The sequence below is a fragment of the Mesocricetus auratus genome, unplaced genomic scaffold (assembly GCF_017639785.1).
Source record: "Mesocricetus auratus isolate SY011 unplaced genomic scaffold, BCM_Maur_2.0 Super-Scaffold_100003, whole genome shotgun sequence".
Classification (NCBI taxonomy): domain Eukaryota; kingdom Metazoa; phylum Chordata; class Mammalia; order Rodentia; family Cricetidae; genus Mesocricetus; species Mesocricetus auratus.
In genome coordinates this window covers 118,775,571-118,794,411 of record NW_024429188.1, presented here as the reverse complement: position 1 = coordinate 118,794,411, position 18,841 = coordinate 118,775,571, and the positions used below count along the sequence as shown (strand labels likewise).

Genomic DNA, 18,841 nt, shown 5'->3' with positions numbered 1-18,841 from the left:
CCCCTACCCACACCGAGTTTTGAGAAACCAGTTCTTTCTGCAGTGTCTTTTGTGATAGAGCTAAATCCGCTAGCTTCCTGCACGCCCTCAAAGTTAACTGCTGTCCTAAATTAGACCTCCAGCCCTCTTACTTCCTCCTATTGGCCCCAGGATTGAGCACTGTGTGTGACGCTCTCCTGACTTGGCTGATGGAGCTCTTTGAGCTACATCTCCTAGTCAGGTGTTCCCCTTCTCTCTGAGGCTATTTGTTTACCCTACTTGGTCACAGACTGACAGAATATGGCTGCTTGTTTTGTTTTTCTCCGAGACAAGGTTTCTCTGAATTGTTTTGGAGGCTGTCCTGGGACTTGCTCTGTAGACCAGGCTGGTCTTGAACTTACAGAAATCTGCCTGCCTCTGCCTCCCCAGTGCTGGGATTAAAGGTATGCGTCACCACCTCTCTGTTGGCTGCTTGGATTTTTTGCTATCATCCAAGACTAGGTATGGGTCCCTTTGCTTCCCCAGGACTGAGACTAGCTCCTGATTCCCTCTCCTCTTGAAAATGTGTGTGTGAGGCTGAAGAGACGGGTCAGGCACTGATGGGACTAGAGGAGGTACTTCCAGAGGACCCATGTTCGATTCCCATCACCCACAAAGCAGCTCACAGCGTCCTCTACTGTCCTTTGCAGGCAGCAGGCATGCTAGTGATGCACATTGGCCTAGGCAAAATACCCATACACGTTTGTGTGTGCACAAGCCATGGAACATATGCAGTGGTCATACTGTGGAGTTGCCTTTCCCCTCCCACCTTTATATGGGATCCAAAGATCAAATTCAAGGTTGCCTGAAAAGTACCTTTACCAGTTGAGCTATCTCACCTGTGCTGCCCTGCCTCTGAGAACCCAAAATGGACTTGAACCCAAAGTCTTGGACACCTAGATGCCTTTTCTTTGACTTAGAAACCACTAATGCAGCTGGGTGGTGTTGGTGCACATCTTTTTTTTAATTTGTTATGTCAGAAGAGGGCACTAGATCTCATTACAGACAGTTGTGAGCCATCAGGACCTCTGGAAGAGCAGCCAGTACTCTTAACCTCTGAGGCATCTCTCCAGCCCCAGTTGATGCATATTTTTAATCCCAGCATTTGGGAGGCAGAGGCAGGTTGATCTTTGAGGCCAGCCTGCTCTACAGATTGTGTTCCAGGACAGCTAGAGCTGTTACAAAACCTGTCTCAAAATACCAAAAAGAAAAAAGAAACCATGAGTGCAAAAATGACCCCACCCAACACCAGCTGTTGATGGACCTACTTCACCTGCCTTGACCCTTGAGGATACAGTTCTAATTCCAGAAGCTAAATTGCTCCAGTTCTGCAAAACAACTCAACAGCCTTTGAGCAAAGAACCTAAAGATCCAGACTCAGGTTTCAACAGTTTTATTGGGAGGTTTTTATTTTGAAATACACTAGAGGTTGGGGAAGGGGACACATTCTCTTTGCAAGATAAGGGTTTCTCACCACTAAAGGAAAAGGCATGGGGCAGGGCACACTGGGGTTGCATACACTTTCCCACCTCCTTCTGCTTTGCTCACATTTACTTTTTCTCAGAGAACACAACACAAAGGCAAGTAACTAAAATTAGAACAACTCCCAGAGAGGGCCAAACCTAAACCTTTACCCAACCCAGACTGCCAAGGCTGGGAAAGGCCAGGGCAGCTCACTCTACAGCCCCAGGCTGCACAGAAAGGCTGAGGGCTCAGACATGTAGGTCAAAGTTAATAAATTAGAATAAATTATAAGGGGGAAGAGGGATGCAATTTTGTGCTGAGAGGGTCCCTTCTCTTCAACACATAAGAGTTAGGGGAGGAGATGGGGTATCTCCAAAGGCCACTACATTAGGAGTAAGAACAGTAGGAGTAGAGTCAGCTTTTCCTCCACACCTTTCCAAACAGCAGAATTAGGGTATACACACACACTCTCTCTCTCTCTCTCTCTCTCTCTCTCTCTCTCTCTCTCTCTCTCTCTCTCTCCCCCTCATGAGAACATATGCTCACGAACAGGAATCCTCTTTTCCTAGAACCAAGAATGAGGATACTATCCAACCCCCAAAATCATCACTAAGGTTAAGGATTTGGTCAGTAAGTCAAATCAATGATGTTAGCGATCAGAATGTGGTGAGGGAAACAGAAAATGCTGGAAACAGGGATACCCAGTCATACCATGTTCCCTGCCCCAAAGGAGGACACACAGGTTGGGGAAAGGGGAGCAGGGGCTGGAGGAGGGGAGTCAGAAATCACTGATCAGCCTCTCCAAAGACATCATTCTGTTTGCGCTTCATGTTCTCAAAATCAAAGGCAGACCCAGCCATGCGTTTGTAGATATCTTTGATGTCATTGCAAGTAGTCTCAAAGTGTGTGGTGGCATCATAGGAGCAGGAACAAAACACCTGTAAATAGGCAAAACCCCAGGGCTCAGGGAAATTAGGGAGAGGATCTTGGGTGGGCATCAACAGACAGGGCTGAGTGGGACAGGTTTTTTTTTCTTTTTTCTTTTTCTTTTCAAGACAGGGTTTCTCTGTATTGTTTTGGAGCCTGTCCTAGAACTTGCTCTGTAGACCAGGCTGGCCTTGAACTCACAGAGATCCACCTGCCTCTGCCTCCCGAGGGCTGGAATTAAAGGTGTGCGCCACCAACGCCGGCATTTTATTTTTTTTGTGGGACAGGTTTCTTACCTGACTCTCAGAACCATCATCAATAGGCTCATACAAATCACTGATAGCCACAAACCTGAAGGGCAAATGGAAAAAAGAGGTACATTAAAGTCTCACAATGGGCCTTGCCCATTCCTGGTATTCAACCCAGCCTGCCCAGTTTGGCTCAGCCCCTCACTTCTGGTCAATGGGTTCCAACAGCTCCAACGCAGGCTCAACCTCCTTTTCCGGTTCTGCAGTCTCCACGGTGGTGCTGGCAATGGCGATGTATTTGCCCTGTGCTGCCACGTTGTGTGCATAGGAGATCATGCACACATAGATGTCTGACCACAGGAAGCACTCAGTTAACATGTGCCAAGGGAAATGACCACAGAAAAGGTAGTTCCTAGGAACTGAACAGAAATCTGGCCCACCTGTCCCTCCCCAGCCCAACATGCAGACAGCATCCAAACTGTCACTCTCATGAAGAAGGGAAAGCCATCCAATCCCAGATATATTCTGTAACAAAATGTCACAAAAAACCCCAAGACTTCCTGTGAGAGGCATAGCAACAGAAGGTAATCCCTCATGGCCTGGCCTACCTGACTTCCTGTTGACCTGGTTCTGAGGGATGATAATTTGGCAAGAATTGGCATCATTGGTGTTCTTGATGGGGTGGCTGAGGATACAGATGATGCGAATAACCTGGCCAGCCTTCCGTACACGGTCTGGGATGTAGCTAGGGTCGCAGATCAGCTGCTTGCAGCGGGCCACCTGTGAAAGCACCAGAAGGCTTGGCACCTGTCAGATCACCCCTTGCCCTGGGTAGTAGTAAGCTGAGCCAAATGTAAAGTCAGGCAGGTCTCAGTGTCATCACCATCCCTCCTATAGAAGATAATCCTTTCCTTGAAGCTCAGAGGTGATCCCTCACATACAGGCTAGGTAACTCTACTGCTGAAACACAATGATTACACTTTTTTTTTTGCTATTAATGGGGTTTTTGTTTGAGTCTATTTTGTTTGAGTTTATTTGGCCCAAACTAATCTCAAACTCAGGATCTTCCTCCCTTAGCCAGCCACCTCAGTGCCCATGCCGACACCAGGTTGAAGTTCTTTGTTTTTTTTTTTTTCGCTGAGGGGGGAGGGTAAAGCATGTGTCTCCATTGGCATAATGCTTACCTATCATGCATAAAACCCTGGGTTAGAACTCTAGCACTGCATAAACCAGGTATGTTGACACACACCTGTAATCCCAGCATGAGGAAGGTGGAAGGAAGCACAAGGATTAAATGTTCATCCTCACCTATATAGACTATTTGAGGTCAGTATGGGATACATGACACCCTTTCAAAAACAATACTTTTGGAACTACAGACACAGCATGTGACTTCTGCAGGTTACTTCTTTTTTTTTTTTTTTTTTTTTTTTTGGTTTTTTCGAGACAGGGTTTCTCTGTGGCTTTGGAGGCTGTCCTGGAACTCACTCTGTAGACCAGGCTGGCCTTGCTGCAGGTTACTTCTTGATTTATTTAAATCCATGTACCTCTGCCCCCCTCCCACCCAGTACTGGGATTACAGGCATGAACCACCACACCTGGCAATTTGAAGGATACTTTTTTTGTTTTCTTTTTTGAGGCAGGGTTTCTCTGTGGCTTTGGAGGCTGTCCTGGAATTCACTCTGTAGACCAGGTTGGTCTCAAACTCACAGAGACAGGCCTGTCTCTGCCTCCCAAGTGCTGGGATTAAAGGTGTGCGCCGCCGCCACCACCACCCAGCTTTGAAGGATACTTATTTTTTTAAAAGATTTATTTATTTACTATGTATATAGCATTCCGCCTGCATGTATACCTGAAGGCCAGAAGAGGTCACTAAACCTTATTACAGATGGTTGTGAGCCATCATGTAGTTGCTGGGAATTGAACTCAGGACCTCTGGAAGAGTAGCCAGTGCTCTTAACCTCTGAGCCGTCTATCCAGCCCTTGAAGGATACTTCTTGCCAGCAGCAATAGCTATGTAGACTTTTATTGACCACCCAGTTCCTAGCTATGAGGCTCTTGGGGTTAAACAACGGCAAACTCAGCAGCAATAAGGCTCCCTATGAATATAGCCCTAAAAAAGACCAAACCTTACCCAAGCCATGGTAACAAATGCACAGGATATGCTTACCTCTCCCTCAGATTTCACACCCACCACCTTGCCATTCTCCATGATGATGTCATCCACAGGTTTGTTCAGCATATATGTTCCACCATATATGGCACTCAATCTGTAGTAAGGAAAATTATGGGGAAGTCTTCTCGGAACAATGGGAACCAAATCTACTATACTCTCCCCATCATATCAGTGAGATAGAGAAAACTGCCCAGATAGACAGAATTTAACTCCAACTGTTTCAGGTGTTCCTCCTATGAATGAACTTAGAGCCCATCTTGGCATACTCCTTCCTCTCTGGAGTTTCCATCCAGAATATTCTATTCTGCAAAGCTCCAGTGAGTGTAGCTGCACATAGAAATGGTTCAGGAATTGAATAAAGAACTCTCTGGCAAAGAGTCAGCTTCCAAGGGTCTGGAGTCCTAGACTTACTTCGGGTGCTACCAGGAGCTGGGAAAGCTATTTTCATGATCATCTGGTCCTTTAATTTGCATTTCATTTACTTTTTAAGTACATTATTTATATTCACTATTTTATGTGTATGTGTTTTGTTTGCAAATGTCTGTAGACCACATGCATGTTTGGTACCTATAGAGGTCAGGTGAAGGTGTTGGGATTCCCTAAAACTGGAGTTATGAACAGTTGTGAGCCACCACATGAGTGTTGGAGTTAAACCTGGGTCTCCTGTAAAAACAAGTGCTTTTATCTGCTGAGCCAACTCTCCACCTTTACTCTGCACTAAGGCTCCTATTACCCAGGAATGGAACAACATACATGAAAATTAGATGGGAAAGTAGGAGATGCCCCCAAAATGCTCAAGAAGGTAATTTTCATTCCTGGCCTTAGTCTTTTATTTATTTCATTTTATTTTGGTTTTTCAAGACAGTGTTTCTTTATGTAGCCTTGGCTGTCCTAGAACTCACTCTGTAGACCAGCTTGGCCTGGAACTCACAGAGATCTGCCTGCCTCTGCTTCCCAAATGCTGGGATTAAAGGCTTGCAGCACTACCACCAGGCTTATTGGTCTTAGTCATACCCACTAATGCCAGCTTGAAAAAAAAGGTCCTCACCTTGCAAAGCCCTGGGGCAGCTCACCCAGGCCATAGAGTGGGTACAAATATGGGCTCTTGCCATACCGGGCCAAGGACTCACTGTACAACTTGATGCGGTTAATAGTCTCAAGACAGGGCTGATCCAGGTACCTGGGGAACAAGAAAAGATGCTTTGATGGCAGCACCCCTGCTCATCTTCAAAGATACCATCCAGCCTTCCCGCCACCCTTTGTGACCTGGCAAAGATATGAGTCAAATGGAAGAGAGGGATGGAAATGCAACATTGGGTGAACTTATAGACAAGTACAAGGGATATGCAGGGTGGGCAGTGGATACAATAGGCAGGTGTGTGGAGGGTAAGGTGTGAGGCAGACAAAGGGGCTCCCGCCACCAGCCAGCTTTCCCCTCACTCATCAGTGCGGTAGAGCGCCAAGGCATGGCCAGTGAAATCAATGACATCTTGGCCCAGATCAAACTTCCGGTAGACATCACGCATGCTGGTGGTCTGGGGGTCAACACCCTCAAAGGTTTTAGGGTCATTTTCATCAAAGTTTGCCACAAACACCAAGAATTTCCGGAAGCGTCGTTTTTCAAACATGCCCATCAGATCTGAAGAGAGGGTATTGAAAAGACTCTTTTTGTATTACTGGGAAATAAAACTCTTCTTTCCACCAGAGCAGGCCAGGAAAGTTGGTATTCTGGCTCCCACCAGAGCTCAGTCATGTAACTGCCCCACCCTTCTTGGCTCAGTTTTCCTATTTGTAGGAAGAGGCACTCCCATCTCCACTTGGGGATGTTATGGGGGTCAAGTAGGGCCTTTGCCAAAAAAAATCCTCTTCCATGAGTTTCCTTCCTGGTAACTTGCCAGGATAGGTAGCACAACCCAATAAAAGTACTATAAAGCAAGGGGCCTCTGGTACTACATGGAGCTAAGATTAGGTTAGGCCTTTTGCCTAACTATCTTGAGAATAGTCTGCTTCCTCCTGTCCCATTATTCTCTGGCTAAGGAGACTCATACTTACTAGAAGCCAAGGCCTCAGTCTCAGTGGATGGTACTTTGTAGATCTTGCCTCCCTTGTATACAAAGCTGCCCTCTACCACCTTGAAGTCCAGATAACGAGTCACTTCTGTATACAGCAGCATCTTTACCAGCTGACCTGTGTCCAGAGAGGATTAGGGATATCAGTGTAGCTCCCTTCAAAAGCTCTCAGTTGTCTGACTGACCTTATTCTGGAACTTGACCCTCCCTTCTGGTCTTCCCAATGACCACAACCCACCAATCACCATATACATTATCTTCTTAATCTCCCTCACCGTTGGCCATGAGAAATTTGGGGATCAAGTCAACATTCCAGTCTCGGCCCCGGCCCATTGACTCAGGGGGCCCTTCCAGCAACTGAAAGCGCTTATATAGCTGTAAGCAGGACAGGAAGAAAGAAAAATGTCAAGGACCACCCATCCCTCTCCCATTCTCCTGCCCAGCACCTGGGGACTACTTTGCCCCATGCCCCTATGTCAGAGACTAACAAGGGGTCTGGGTCTAAGCCCAAGTCCAAGAAGCCTTACCTCCTCCAGGGGTGTGATGGAAGAGCTCTCACCCCCATAGTAAGGGTTCCGATCCATGTGCAGCACCTTCTTTCCATTCACAGACATGATGCCGGACAAGATGCATTCCTGGGGGAGGGGTGGCATTTGCAGCTACACTCCCATCTGCCTTCTGACCGGCATCCCTGGTTTGTCCCTGACTCAAACCCAACATAAATTTCATAACGTAAAGCCCTGGCTCTTGTAGCACCTAAAACTGGGGAGAAGGAAAATGACTTCATATGATGTTTCCTTTATAACTCTGTTGGGCAAAATGGTGAACTACCAGAGCATTAAATGAGGCTTAGGAAGGCAGAGCTTCCAGCAGACCCAAGGACAGTCTTCTAGCACCCAGAAGCCAAGTAAGTATTTACGCTCTGAGCCCACAAAAAGGTTAACGAATCTGGAGAAGAACCAATTCAAAGTGTCTTTAAAAGGGAAGGCCAGTACTTGAAATCCCAGGCCCCACCCTGGACTGCTCCTCCTTCAAAGGGCAGGAGCCCCTGACCCTCTGGCCCTGTCTACCGGTCCAGACTCAGGGTGCAAACCAACAACCAATCACTGTCACTAGCCCAAGGACAAAGGCCGAGGATATATTCAGCCTGAGATCTCCATGGGAAACCAGGTTGGGGCAGAGGGAATATGGTAACTACCTCTACTGCTGCTGCTTCTAGAACATTCCCTGGGTTCCCGTCCCCTCCCAAAAGGCAGAAAGGCAGGATGAGAACGCACCCTTGGAATGCCCCCCATACTCATATCTTTATACTCTATACCCTAGTGTGATCACAAAATGGTAAGAGATGCTTATCAAGGATGCTAAACAGGTGATGGGTGCAGGCGAAGGGTGGGGGCTGGGTGCAAGCGGTCCAGTGGGGGGAGGAGGTAGTTTTCCACCTCTGTGACACAGATAGGGATGATGAAGGGGTCTTAGGATGCAGGGGTACAGGCTGAAATAGGGCCCTCTACAGGGAGTCGACAAGATGGCAGCGCAGTCGAGTCTCGACATCCTAGGGTGAGGCAGTGGGGTAGGAGCAGGGTTGGTTTTGCCAGGACCAGAGCCAGGAACGCAATGATGGGAGAATGAGACAGGTGGCCAGGGGTCTGCATCACCGCGGGGGATGGTAAAGGTTTGCTACAGGGCTAAGAGCGCCTGAGGTGACACTTACGGTAAGACCTGTCCCCAGTACTATCACATCGTATTCCTCGTCCATGGTCAGGCCTTGGTACCAACGCCCGCTCGGCTCCTCCTCCTCCTTCACCACAGCAGCCGCTGCCGCTGCCACTGCCGCAGCCGTTTCCGCCGCACTGAAGCAAAGATGGCGACTACCAGTCGTCTCCAGATCCCTCCGCCTCGTCAAAGAGTCCCTCTCCCTCCTCGGGCCCTGCCACGCCCAAGCGAAACCACGGTTTCCCCCACTTATTTTCTGGAAGTGTTTCCGGCGCCTGAGTCTCAGCACCAGCACAACTCCGGGAGCAACGCAGGTCTTTGCAAGCCCAGAGAAATGCGGGGCGGGGCGGGACGGGGCGGGCCCGCGGACGGTGCTGCGTCCCGCGAAGGATCCATGCGCGGGAGCCGCGCGCGCCCCGCCCCATCCCATCCCTCCCAGAGCGCTCCTGTACAGTCTCTCTGGGAGAAACAGCAAGGCCCTGTGGTATTTGCAGCTGCCAGTATCTGTGAGAGCTGCCATTGTCAGGAGTCTCCCCAAGGCCAGGAGAAACAACGGGACTCTACCTTAACTCGTTAAGAGTATCAGCTTGCTGAAGATTCTCCCACCCTTCCCCTCTCATCTCCTGCCTGTCAGGACTAAACCAGGGCACTTCTTCCCATCAGTGAAGAACAAACCTACTGTCAAGTGCAGAAATGAGTGACTCAAAGCCGAAGCCCAACATATGGCAACACGTCTTTATTTTATTAGGAAAGGAAACAAAAGAGTACCCCCACCCCTGTCTCTTGGCAAGCAATCCTAGTGGGAACAAGCCTTGCGGAGGTCTCTTCCTTTTCAGGCTACAGAAATAAACCCCAGTGTACTGATCATTCTTAACACATCACCCAAAAAACACAACAGCCAAGCTGGACAGACAGTTAAGTAGTCTTTCCATACATCTGAAACTCAAGGAACCTCAAGTTCATTGCTGTTGCTGGAAGCTTCATAAAGCTTGGGGAGTGAGCATTAACTACACAGAAGCACTATAAACAGCAAGGACAATAGTGGAGGGGCAAGAATAAATAAGGGGGGAAGGGGGAGAGGGAGCCCTAAAATTAATGTTCCTTCCCCTCATGATGATGGAGCCTGGAATATTTGTCTAATATCTATGAAGAATATATACACTTTGTTGGAAGAGATGGGGGGATAGCCCTCAGGGAAGTCAGTCCCTTAGCAGGTTGAAGAGGAAGCAAGACAGGCTGAGGGTAGTGTAGGGTTCATGCTATAATTGGAAGAGGACAAACCCTTCTATCCACTATGTCACAAGATGGAAACATGACAACCTAGACACCAACACTCCCTCAATATCTCTCTGGCACAGGTCACACAATCTGTGTCAAAGTGATGGTGGGGCCCTTGTGGTCATCAAAACGATCCATGGTCTTGAGGCTGAGTATCATGTGTAGGCCATAGGTGAAGATGAAAAGCATGAAGAGGGTGGTGAGCAGTCCCATCCAGATGCCTGGGGAGAAGAAGCCAGCACAGTCGCTAGCATAGGAGAACTGCTCACCCGTCACATTGAAGGCCTGGATCTAGGAGACACAAACATGGATCAGAAGGGACCACAAGTTTCTACAGACAGAAAGGGCTGGGGTTCTGGAATCAGTAAACAGTCTAGACCTTCAGAGACAGCACAAGGATTAACTCTCAGTTACATGCTCAAGCCATATTGAGATTCTCTGGGCCCTTCTTCCCTCCCACAACTGCCACCAGCTTGGAGCCCATCCCCCTTTCAATACCTGGAAGTCATGAAGAGTCATCTGCCAGAGTGAGGGCACGTTGGTCACAAGTAGATTGCCTTTCTTGCTCAGACTGCTGACATACTCACAGTGGAAAGAATAGATACTGGGTCCTGTGATTTGGGAAACATTGAAATGGGCAGCAGAGCCATTGCTATGGATTTCAAGTCGTTCCATAGTAAACCAGTATCGGGCAGACACTGGGTAGAAGCGATTAGCCAGAATGAACCTGGGAGGTGAGGGTAGCAGAGATGTCAGATGAACAGAAGACAATGGAGACATACCAACCCAGCCATACTTCAGTCACCAGAACTTACTTGAATGTCACTGTTGCACCAAAGAGTGATTCATAGGTCAGTGAAAGCCTGTGGGACAAGGCAGACGGGTACTATCAGGCAATAGAAGGACCTAAAGCAAGGTTCTTCTCAGGGTGGGTCCAACCTAAGCTTCCCTAAGTCCATCCTTACAGTCACCTGCCAATACAGTGTCCCCATTTAGCAGATGGGAAAGGCTCTAGTCATAACCAACCAGGAACAGTTGGGGGATCTGCACCTAGGTCCCACCTCTCCAGCTTAGGATTCCTTCCTCTGGTTCTTCTGAATCCCCTGGGCCTCTTTTGGCCCCTTCAGCTGCCTGCTAAGGTTTCAGGGGTAGGAAGCCTAGAACTGGTTTTGGCAGATTGTCTGCTATTTGCCCACATGTAGTCCCGGGGGTTGAGTTCAAAGAAGTGCCAGGAACTGTGTGATGGTAATAACCCAGAACCCAACAACCAAGGCCTAAAAAGCATGGGAAGGTAAAACTTGTGAGAGGCTTGTACTCCAGTAACCTCCCAGTAACATGACCCCATGATACTATCTTCAACTCTTTGGTGAACATACCATACAGCCCTTCTTCACCCCCAACATATACACACCTGATCCTACATCCTTGCCCTGCCCTGGGCTCACAGTGGCAAGAAGGTAATATGTGTTAATACAGTCCTTCCTTCCCTGCCTAGTATTCTTACATGGCAAAGGAGTCGTTCCAGAAGGAGCCAGTCAAGTTAAGATTCTCCACACCAAAGGTGAGGGAAGTCAAGTCTTTCCACTCGTCTTTGTATGCCACAGAGAAGTTTTGTGCCCAGAACAGGATCCTTGGGGCAGTGTCATTGTAACTCACAGGAGGATGGATCACATGTGATGCCACCTGAGTCTGAAGCAGCTGGCGACCCAGACCCCCAGCCACCACAGGTACATCACGGGCCACCTGCAGAAATATACAAGTCTTCTCTCAACAGCCCTAAAAACAAAGCCTAATCCATTGTAATGGTCTCCCTTCCCACTGGGTACCCTGAACACCATCTGAAAGTCACTAGCCCTGACGTTCCATCTCCCTAAACTTATGATCACTTGCAGCAAGTGTGCATGAACACTGCCCAAGTGGCTCACAAGCAAGATGGGGAAAAAGAGTTCCCATGGACAGAGGAAGCAATCCTTTTCCCACTAATCTCCCAAGATAAGGACTCCTGGGAGGCCCTGCCTATGGCATACCCTTTCATCTCCAGGAACACTCACCAATGACTTCATAACCCCATGCCCCTGGGCCCCTGCTAGAAGAGTACATACTCTAGAAGGGCGGACTGCAGTAAGAGCTGCGGTGTAAGGAACATCTTCAGACTTCAGTGTGCTCAGTACCTGTCCAATGACCTCATCTGGAGCGGGACAGGAGAGCAGAGAGCCAAGTCACCAGGTAGTCTGCTTAAATAAATACTCCCCATGGTGTGCTTTAGAGACCTTCTAGACCTTGAGAAAATCAGTGTTGTTAGTTTCCACTAAAGATAATTGTGGCCTCAATCATGGACTCTCCAATGCCAAGCCCAACCTAAATGAAACATATAGTGATATAGAGAACTACAGATCTACCCAACTTCCTTTCTATGCAAACAGACTGTCCTTTACTACAAAGGCAAGTCCTACTAATTGCTTTGCATAATGTTACTGGTCTATGAAATCCATGGATTCACTAGACCTATGCAGAAACTAGATTCCAGGGCTCTTGCACAGGGGTCATAAGGAACCTCTATCAGGTGAAGCTGCCTACAGAAGAACATGGCCAGGCAGTCAGCCAATATGTCCTTGCTCAGCTATCAGCTACTTTGAGAAACAGGAGGCCACCCTTGTAGTAAGGAGAAACCAGTTCTATTTTCCTGGGACCACACTCACCATTGCCTGTGAGGACCTCCCTTGGTGCCATCAGACCGGAGCTATAGATAAGAAAATAAGAGGCCCTCAGGTTGTTCTTCCCTCAAGTCCAAACAGCTTGCCTGGAGCAGTTCCCTGAAGCTCACTATCTTTCTCTCAACCCTTCCATCATTTCCTTGCCCACTAGCCCCACTCACCAAGCCTGTGCACTTCAGCTGCTGCTCTGAAAGTCATGCATAGGCCCAGCTCAGCAGCAGTTAGCCCCCCCATACCTCTATTTTCTTCAGTATCCCTGCCTGGAATCCCATCATTCCCCTTTCATCACTGTGCAGGTACAGTCCCTGTCGACAGTTTTATAAAGAGAGCCTCACTGGGTGAAAAGGTTTTCTACAAGTAGGGACCATGTCTGCCTCATTTCTGGAAGCCCAATAGGTATAACTCAGTGGTGGATACTTGTAAGTCACAGCCTAAGAGGAAGTCCTTCCTGTCTCTTCTGGGCATACAAAGAACTTTCTGGAAGAGTCTCAAGGTGGTGAACAGAAGAATATTGTCATCTCTGGCTCAACTCTGCCACCAAAATTCAGAGCCCAAGACCTTACCCATCTCTTGAAGTGCAAGGCTAGATGCTGTGCCACCCAGGTAGTACCTGGCTGTGTAGGGCAGATGGATGAGCAGCAGGGCAGGGAGGCTGGCATTGAGTTTCAGCTCCTTTAAAGTAGCTAGGTCCACATGCAGGGGACTAGCCCCAAGCTTCTCCTGCAGGTAGGTGGTTAGAGTGCTGATTGCATACCAGTCCACAGCAGGAAGCACCAGTGAGGAGGGGGCCAAATCCAGGGCATTCTGATGGTAGAGGAGAAGTGGAAGACAAAAATAAGCCAGGGAATAATGAGCATAATAACTCCAAAAAACATTGCCTGAAAAGCCACACCCTGCAGGGTCACAACAGGTCAGAAATTATATGTCCCATATCTGACACTCACATTCCAGGCCATCTACCTCAAAGCCTCTGGTACTCTCTCTGGGAAAGAGAGCACAGAATGTATTTCTGTCCTCTTAGCTGGGGCTGTGAGCAGAGCCTTACCTCCAGGTTAGAAAAGGCACTGTCCTGTTTATTTCCGAACACACCACCATATGCTGTAAAATCTTCAATGCTTAGCTAAAAGAGAAGTAGAAGAAATGTCACCAGGAGGCTGGGCAAGGAACAAGGACTAAGGGCAAGGGGGGGGATTTTCAGGGCTAAATATATATTACAAATCAGATTTGACATGGAAAAGGAGAGTGAACCACCAACACTTGTGGTGGGGTGAGTGGAAGGCTCACTCTTTCCTTCCCAACACTTTCTGAGGGCAGGGTGACAAGATACTGAAGGTGGTCATAAGATTGGGAGATCTATGGAAAGCTAGCTTATGATAACCTACAAAGCAAGAGTCAGACAGCAAGAACTGGAGAAGGAAGCTGAAAAGAGGAAGAGGACAGCAAAGAACATTTATTATATGCCTCCTAAGACGGAAGTAGAAGTCAGAGCAAAGAGAACCTCTATGTCCAGTCTGGAAAGGATCGTTTTCAAGGGAAGAAGTCCTTGTCCCACCATTTTTTGTGGGAGTTAAGAGAGAGGAAAATATTGGGAGCTGGACGGTGGTGGCGCACACCTTTAATCCCAGCACTCGGGAGGCAGAGGCAGGCAGATCTCTGTGAGTTCCAGGCTGGGCTGGACCGACAGCCTCCAAAACAATACAGAGAAACCCTGTCTCGTAAAATCAAAAAAAAAAAAAAGAGAGAGAGAGAGAGAGGAAAATATTGGAATACAATGAAGGAAACTGGAACTTCTGAGCTCCCAGGACCTCCTCATTAATTCCAATCGTATGCCCTTCCCTCTACAATCCACAAGTATCTTACTTAGCCCTCCTCCCTTCATTCCCAGCTAGCTTCCTCCGGCTTTTCCCAGTTAGGCCCAGAGGGAATCTTAACCAGCTTCCCTAAACTCATTGTGTTTAGTATACATGAGCCCAGCCTCCTTTCCTAGCCTCCTCTCCTTCTATATCCTCCTATTACTCAGTACTACATATACAAGGCTGTTATACTCAGAACTACCACCAACGTTAGCCCTTGTGCTCCGTCTCTAGGTGACCTGGTAGATCATCTTCTTTTTCACTCACTAGGCTCCAATCACAAAAGCACTCCCTTAAACTTACTAAGAGCATTCCCTTGCCCAGGACCTTTACATCTGCTGTTTTCCTGCCAGTAATGTCCCTCCTCAAAAGTCACATGACTCCTTACTACTAACAAGATATTACCTCCTGAGACCCTGCCTGTGTTGCCTTAGCCTGCTTCCTTTACCCATCCAAGTACTAACCGGACCTGACCCTGCTTAGCTTCCGAGATCAGATGAGATCGGGCACGTTCAGGGTGGTATGGCCGGACAGCCTGCTTCCTTCTCTACAGAACTGACAGCAAGCATATCATGTACCAACTTAGCTCTTTTTTTTAAAGATTTATTTATTTATTATGTATACTGTTCTGTCTGCATGTATGCCTACAAGCCAGAAGGGGGCACCAGATCTCATTACAGATGGTTTTTGAACCATCATGTGGTTGCTAGGAATTGAACTCATGACCTCTGGGAAGAGCAGCCGGTGCTCTTAACCTCTGAGCCATCTCTCCAGCCCCCCTCCCCCTTTTTATAGTTCTTAGAGACAGGGTTTTTCTGTGTAACAGTCCCAGCTGTCCTGGAACTTGCTCTGTAGACCAGGCTTTGAACTCACTGCCTCTGCCTCCTGAGTGCTGGGATTAAAGGCACATGCCACTATCAACAGGCTCTAATTTAGCTCTTTTTTTCTGGTTTTTTGAAACAGGGTTTCTCAGTGTAAAAGCTCAGGCTGTCCTGGAACTTGCTTTATAGACCTGGCTGGCCTCAAACTCACTGAGATCCGAATGCCTCTGTCTCCCAAGTTCTGGGGTTACAGGTATGCACCTGGCTTGGCAAAAGAAGAAAACACCCTAAGATTGGGAGACTGTGGCTAGGGGATTTATGTACATTACTTCTCTCAGTCCCCTGATATACGTGGATATTTTCATTTTACACGTGTAGAAATTGTGGTTTACAAAGATTATTCCATGTTCTCCAAGGCTGAAACAGGTAGTAGGACTGAGTTCCAGTCTGACTTATTATTTACCACCTTTCAAAAAGACTATTGACCAACATAATCACCACCAGTAGCAGACACAGCAACAGAGGGAGGTTACAAACAAACTGAGCCAACCAGGCCACTAAAGAGGAAGGGTCAAGCAGAGACTTGACATTCTCCTGAACAATGATCTTATGCTGAGCTAGAACCTTCTCATAGTCCATACTGCTGCTCTGGGTGCACACACCTGGAATGAAAGGAAAATAGAATTCTGGCTCAGCACAAAACTGTGGGATAGGACTGATACCCCAAAACTGGAAGCAGTATGTTGTACTGTCTCCAAATCTGGACCTTCAACAGCTCATTTTACCTCACCAATATTACTTTCTTTCTTTCTTTTCTTTTTCTTTTTTTCTTTTTTTGGTTTTTCGAGACAGGGTTTCTCTGTATTGTTTTGGAGGCTGTCCTGGAATTCTCTCTTGTAGACCAGGCTGGTCTCAAACTCACAGAGATCCGCCTGCCTCTGCCTCCCAAGTGCTGGGATTAAAGGTGTGCGCTGCCGCCGCCACCATCACTACACGGCCAGAAATGTAATTTTTTTTTTTGGTTTTTATGAGACAGGGTTTCTCTGTATTGTTTTGGAGGCTGTCGGTCCAGCCCGGCCTCGAACTCAGAGATCTGCCTGCCTCTGCTTCCCGAGTGCTGGGATTAAAGGCGTGACCACCAACGCCTGGCTCAGAACTGTAATTTTTAACTGTCACAACTGTAATACCATTTTCTTGGTTTAGCTGCTAAGGAAAGTAACATTAGCCGGGTGTTGATGAGTTCAAGACCAACCTGGTCTACAAGAGCTAGTTCCAGCCGGGCGTTGGTGGCACACGCCTTTAATACCAGCACTTGGGAGGCAGAGGCAGGCGGATCTCTGTGAGTTCGAGGCCAGCCTGGTCTATAAGAGCTAGTTCCAGCACAGCCTCCAAAGCCACAGAGAAACCCTGTCTCAAAAGCCCTCCCCCCCCAAAAAAAATTACAGTTCTGCCAACCATTAGCTATTGGGCAAGTCAAACTGATCTTCCCCCAAAGTGAATCTTCTCATTTGTGAAACTGGGCGATAATTCCCACCATGCTACAGAACACCAGAAATTATTTTCTGATGTTTGACCCCTTGCTTCCTTAAATCAAGTCTCTGCCATTCCCATGGGTCTCTGGTTCCCACTGAAACATCTCTTACCGGTCTTCAAGAAAATCTAGCCACACCTGCCTACAGGTGGGACAAGGTCACTACAGCTTCACCTGGGAAATGGCAGTGAGGGTGGGGTGGAGTCTGCTTCCCAATGACAAAGAAATAGCAAACTGGAGTAGACTCACCTTGTCCTGCAGGAACAGCAGTACATTGCGGGGGCCCAGCTCCAGGGCAGGGTCTAAGTAAGTAGAAAGCTGCATATCGCTGGTAATATGACCCTCATGTGTATCGGCCATAGGAGCCCACAGGTCCCTAGAAGTGGATAGAAGAGACACCGTCAGATGTGATTGTGTGGCTTGAGATCCTAAGCCCATGGGCTCCCGGCTTCACGTAGGTCCCTGAAAGCTGAACACTGGCCATCATGGAGCAAGCCCCTGAGTAAAAGACAGTCTCCATCTGGGCCTCGAAACCCGGCCAAGGACAGCCCTGGAGTTCAGCGAAGGCGACTCATTCACCGCGGCGCACAGCACAACCCTCCTAAACCCCACCTGGCCCAACTCAACTCGGCCCGGCCCAGCCTGACCCGACCCGCTCACCGGTCACTCGACCACAGTACCAGTGGCACCTGCTGCTCCGCAGCCACTGCCGCTGCCACCGCCACTAATGACAGATGCAGCCACAGGAACGGGGCCCACCGTGTCCCCAGCCACATCTGAGATACCACTGTTGCCGCCATCACAGCCTCAGCCTTCAGTGCCTGGGTCTCTGAGGCCGCTGCAGATCAGATGACCGTCACCTCCGCCCGAGCCCCGCCCCCATGATCTGGGAAGGGGCGGCCTTTTCCAATACTGTCCTCTGATTGGGCCAAAGTTGTGGCACTCATGACCACTCCTTCTCACTGGTTGGCTGTACGGGTCTCCGGTCGCGCACGCTCCTTGTGAGAAAGGAGGCGGGACTGAGCACTACCGGCTGCTACCTAGTTCAGCTGGGGGGGGGTGTTCTATAGAGCCCCATTCTCTAATATTTGCCTTTTACTGTTTTAGTCTTAAAGTCGAAAGACTGGATTTTTTTTCTAAAAATAGACCATCTGTCTAGTACATATGAAAAGCTGCAATCCCTTAGAATAAGAAGAGGGTCCATTGTACCATCAGGGGAACAATAGCCAGAGCTTAAAATGGGCAGAATGGAGGATGATCTAGAAAAGAGAACAGATGCAGCCTCAGAAAGGAGGGGGCCAGGTGATGGTGGCGCACGCCTTTAATCCCAGCACTCGGGAGGCACAGACAGGTAGATCTCAGTGAATTCGAGACCAGCCTGGTCTACAGAGTTCCAAGACAGGCTCCAAAGCTATACAGAGAAACCTTGCCTTGAAAAACAAGAAAAGAAAAAAGAAAGGAGAAAACCCAGGAGATAGCCGGGTCTGAAGTAAAACATTAAGTGACAATGTCAGTGTCATTTGTCACTAATAGGCAGCTAATAAATACAATGAGGGCAGAACACTGTTTCTTTTTACTTAGCAACACTTGCCAGCTTTGGCAAGGACGATCCCACTGTAAATTAGGAGAGACTCGTGTGGGAGGATTATCCTTCTTTGTGATTTGCCTTAAAGGAAGGACTGACAAAAAATGGAAGTCACTGGCACAAAAGAATTGACTTTTTTTTTGAGACAGGGTTGTGATATGAACAAAATTCACCATGCAAATCTCAACCTTTCAAGTGCTAGGATTACAACTGTGAGCCAAAAAAAAAAAATTGTGAGCCACGAAACATGCCTACATTCCTGAGCCATTTTTATTTCTTGGTCTGTTGATTATCTTTACAAATACTAAATTCATTCCCACAGTACTACAAAGGAAGAAAAAAAGAAAGGAAAAGTTCAACCAAATCTTGAACTCTCTAAACATGTGATTAATCTAGGACAGTGGTTCTCAACCTGTGGGTTGCAACCCCCAAGAGATTGTAAAT

The 18,841-nt window shown here is 48.0% G+C and overlaps 2 protein-coding genes across 3 annotated transcripts; both read right to left on the bottom strand.

Moving 5' to 3' along the window:
• Positions 1-1,395: 1,395 nt before the first annotated feature.
• On the bottom strand, positions 1,396-8,776 carry Gdi1 (GDP dissociation inhibitor 1). The gene is made up of 11 exons (XM_005086907.4): positions 8,614-8,776; positions 7,430-7,537; positions 7,178-7,277; positions 6,886-7,020; positions 6,274-6,472; positions 5,882-6,013; positions 4,828-4,927; positions 3,266-3,437; positions 2,863-3,007; positions 2,706-2,760; positions 1,396-2,420 (listed from the first exon to the last, which is right to left on the bottom strand). The coding sequence occupies exons 1-11, from the start codon at positions 8,656-8,658 to the stop codon at positions 2,268-2,270; spliced, it is 1,344 nt and encodes a 447-aa protein (XP_005086964.1). The 5' UTR covers positions 8,659-8,776; the 3' UTR covers positions 1,396-2,267.
• A 560-nt stretch (positions 8,777-9,336) lies between these two features.
• On the bottom strand, positions 9,337-17,682 carry Atp6ap1 (ATPase H+ transporting accessory protein 1). Of its 2 annotated transcripts, none has more exons than XM_040744795.1 (10): positions 17,473-17,682; positions 17,062-17,188; positions 13,653-13,727; positions 13,218-13,411; positions 12,593-12,633; positions 12,065-12,081; positions 11,398-11,636; positions 10,709-10,756; positions 10,392-10,620; positions 9,337-10,184 (listed from the first exon to the last, which is right to left on the bottom strand). In XM_040744795.1, the coding sequence occupies exons 1-10, from the start codon at positions 17,610-17,612 to the stop codon at positions 9,975-9,977; spliced, it is 1,320 nt and encodes a 439-aa protein (XP_040600729.1). In that variant the 5' UTR covers positions 17,613-17,682; the 3' UTR covers positions 9,337-9,974. The 2 variants fall into 2 exon arrangements, with proteins under 2 accessions (XP_040600729.1, XP_005086966.1); XM_005086909.4 differs by having other exon boundaries at positions 11,996-12,081; positions 17,473-17,681.
• Between the last annotated feature and the right edge of the window lie 1,159 nt (positions 17,683-18,841).

Excerpts from the sequence above, each read along its gene's own strand:
- Gdi1 (XM_005086907.4), bottom strand. The coding sequence starts at position 8,658 with ATGGACGAGGAATACGATGTGATAGTACTGGGGACAGGTCTTACC. Across the intron at positions 6,473-6,885 it reads GACTGAGGCCTTGGCTTCTA|ATCTGATGGGCATGTTTGAA; the intron begins GTAAGTATGAGT and ends CCCTCTCTTCAG. Across the intron at positions 2,421-2,705 it reads ATGATGGTTCTGAGAGTCAG|GTGTTTTGTTCCTGCTCCTA; the intron begins GTAAGAAACCTG and ends GCCTATTTACAG.
- Atp6ap1 (XM_005086909.4), bottom strand. The coding sequence starts at position 17,612 with ATGGCGGCAACAGTGGTATCTCAGATGTGGCTGGGGACACGGTGGGCC. Across the intron at positions 10,757-11,397 it reads TGGAACGACTCCTTTGCCAT|GCTTTCACTGACCTATGAAT; the intron begins GTAAGAATACTA and ends CTTGTCCCACAG. Across the intron at positions 10,621-10,708 it reads GGTGCAACAGTGACATTCAA|GTTCATTCTGGCTAATCGCT; the intron begins GTAAGTTCTGGT and ends CTCACCTCCCAG.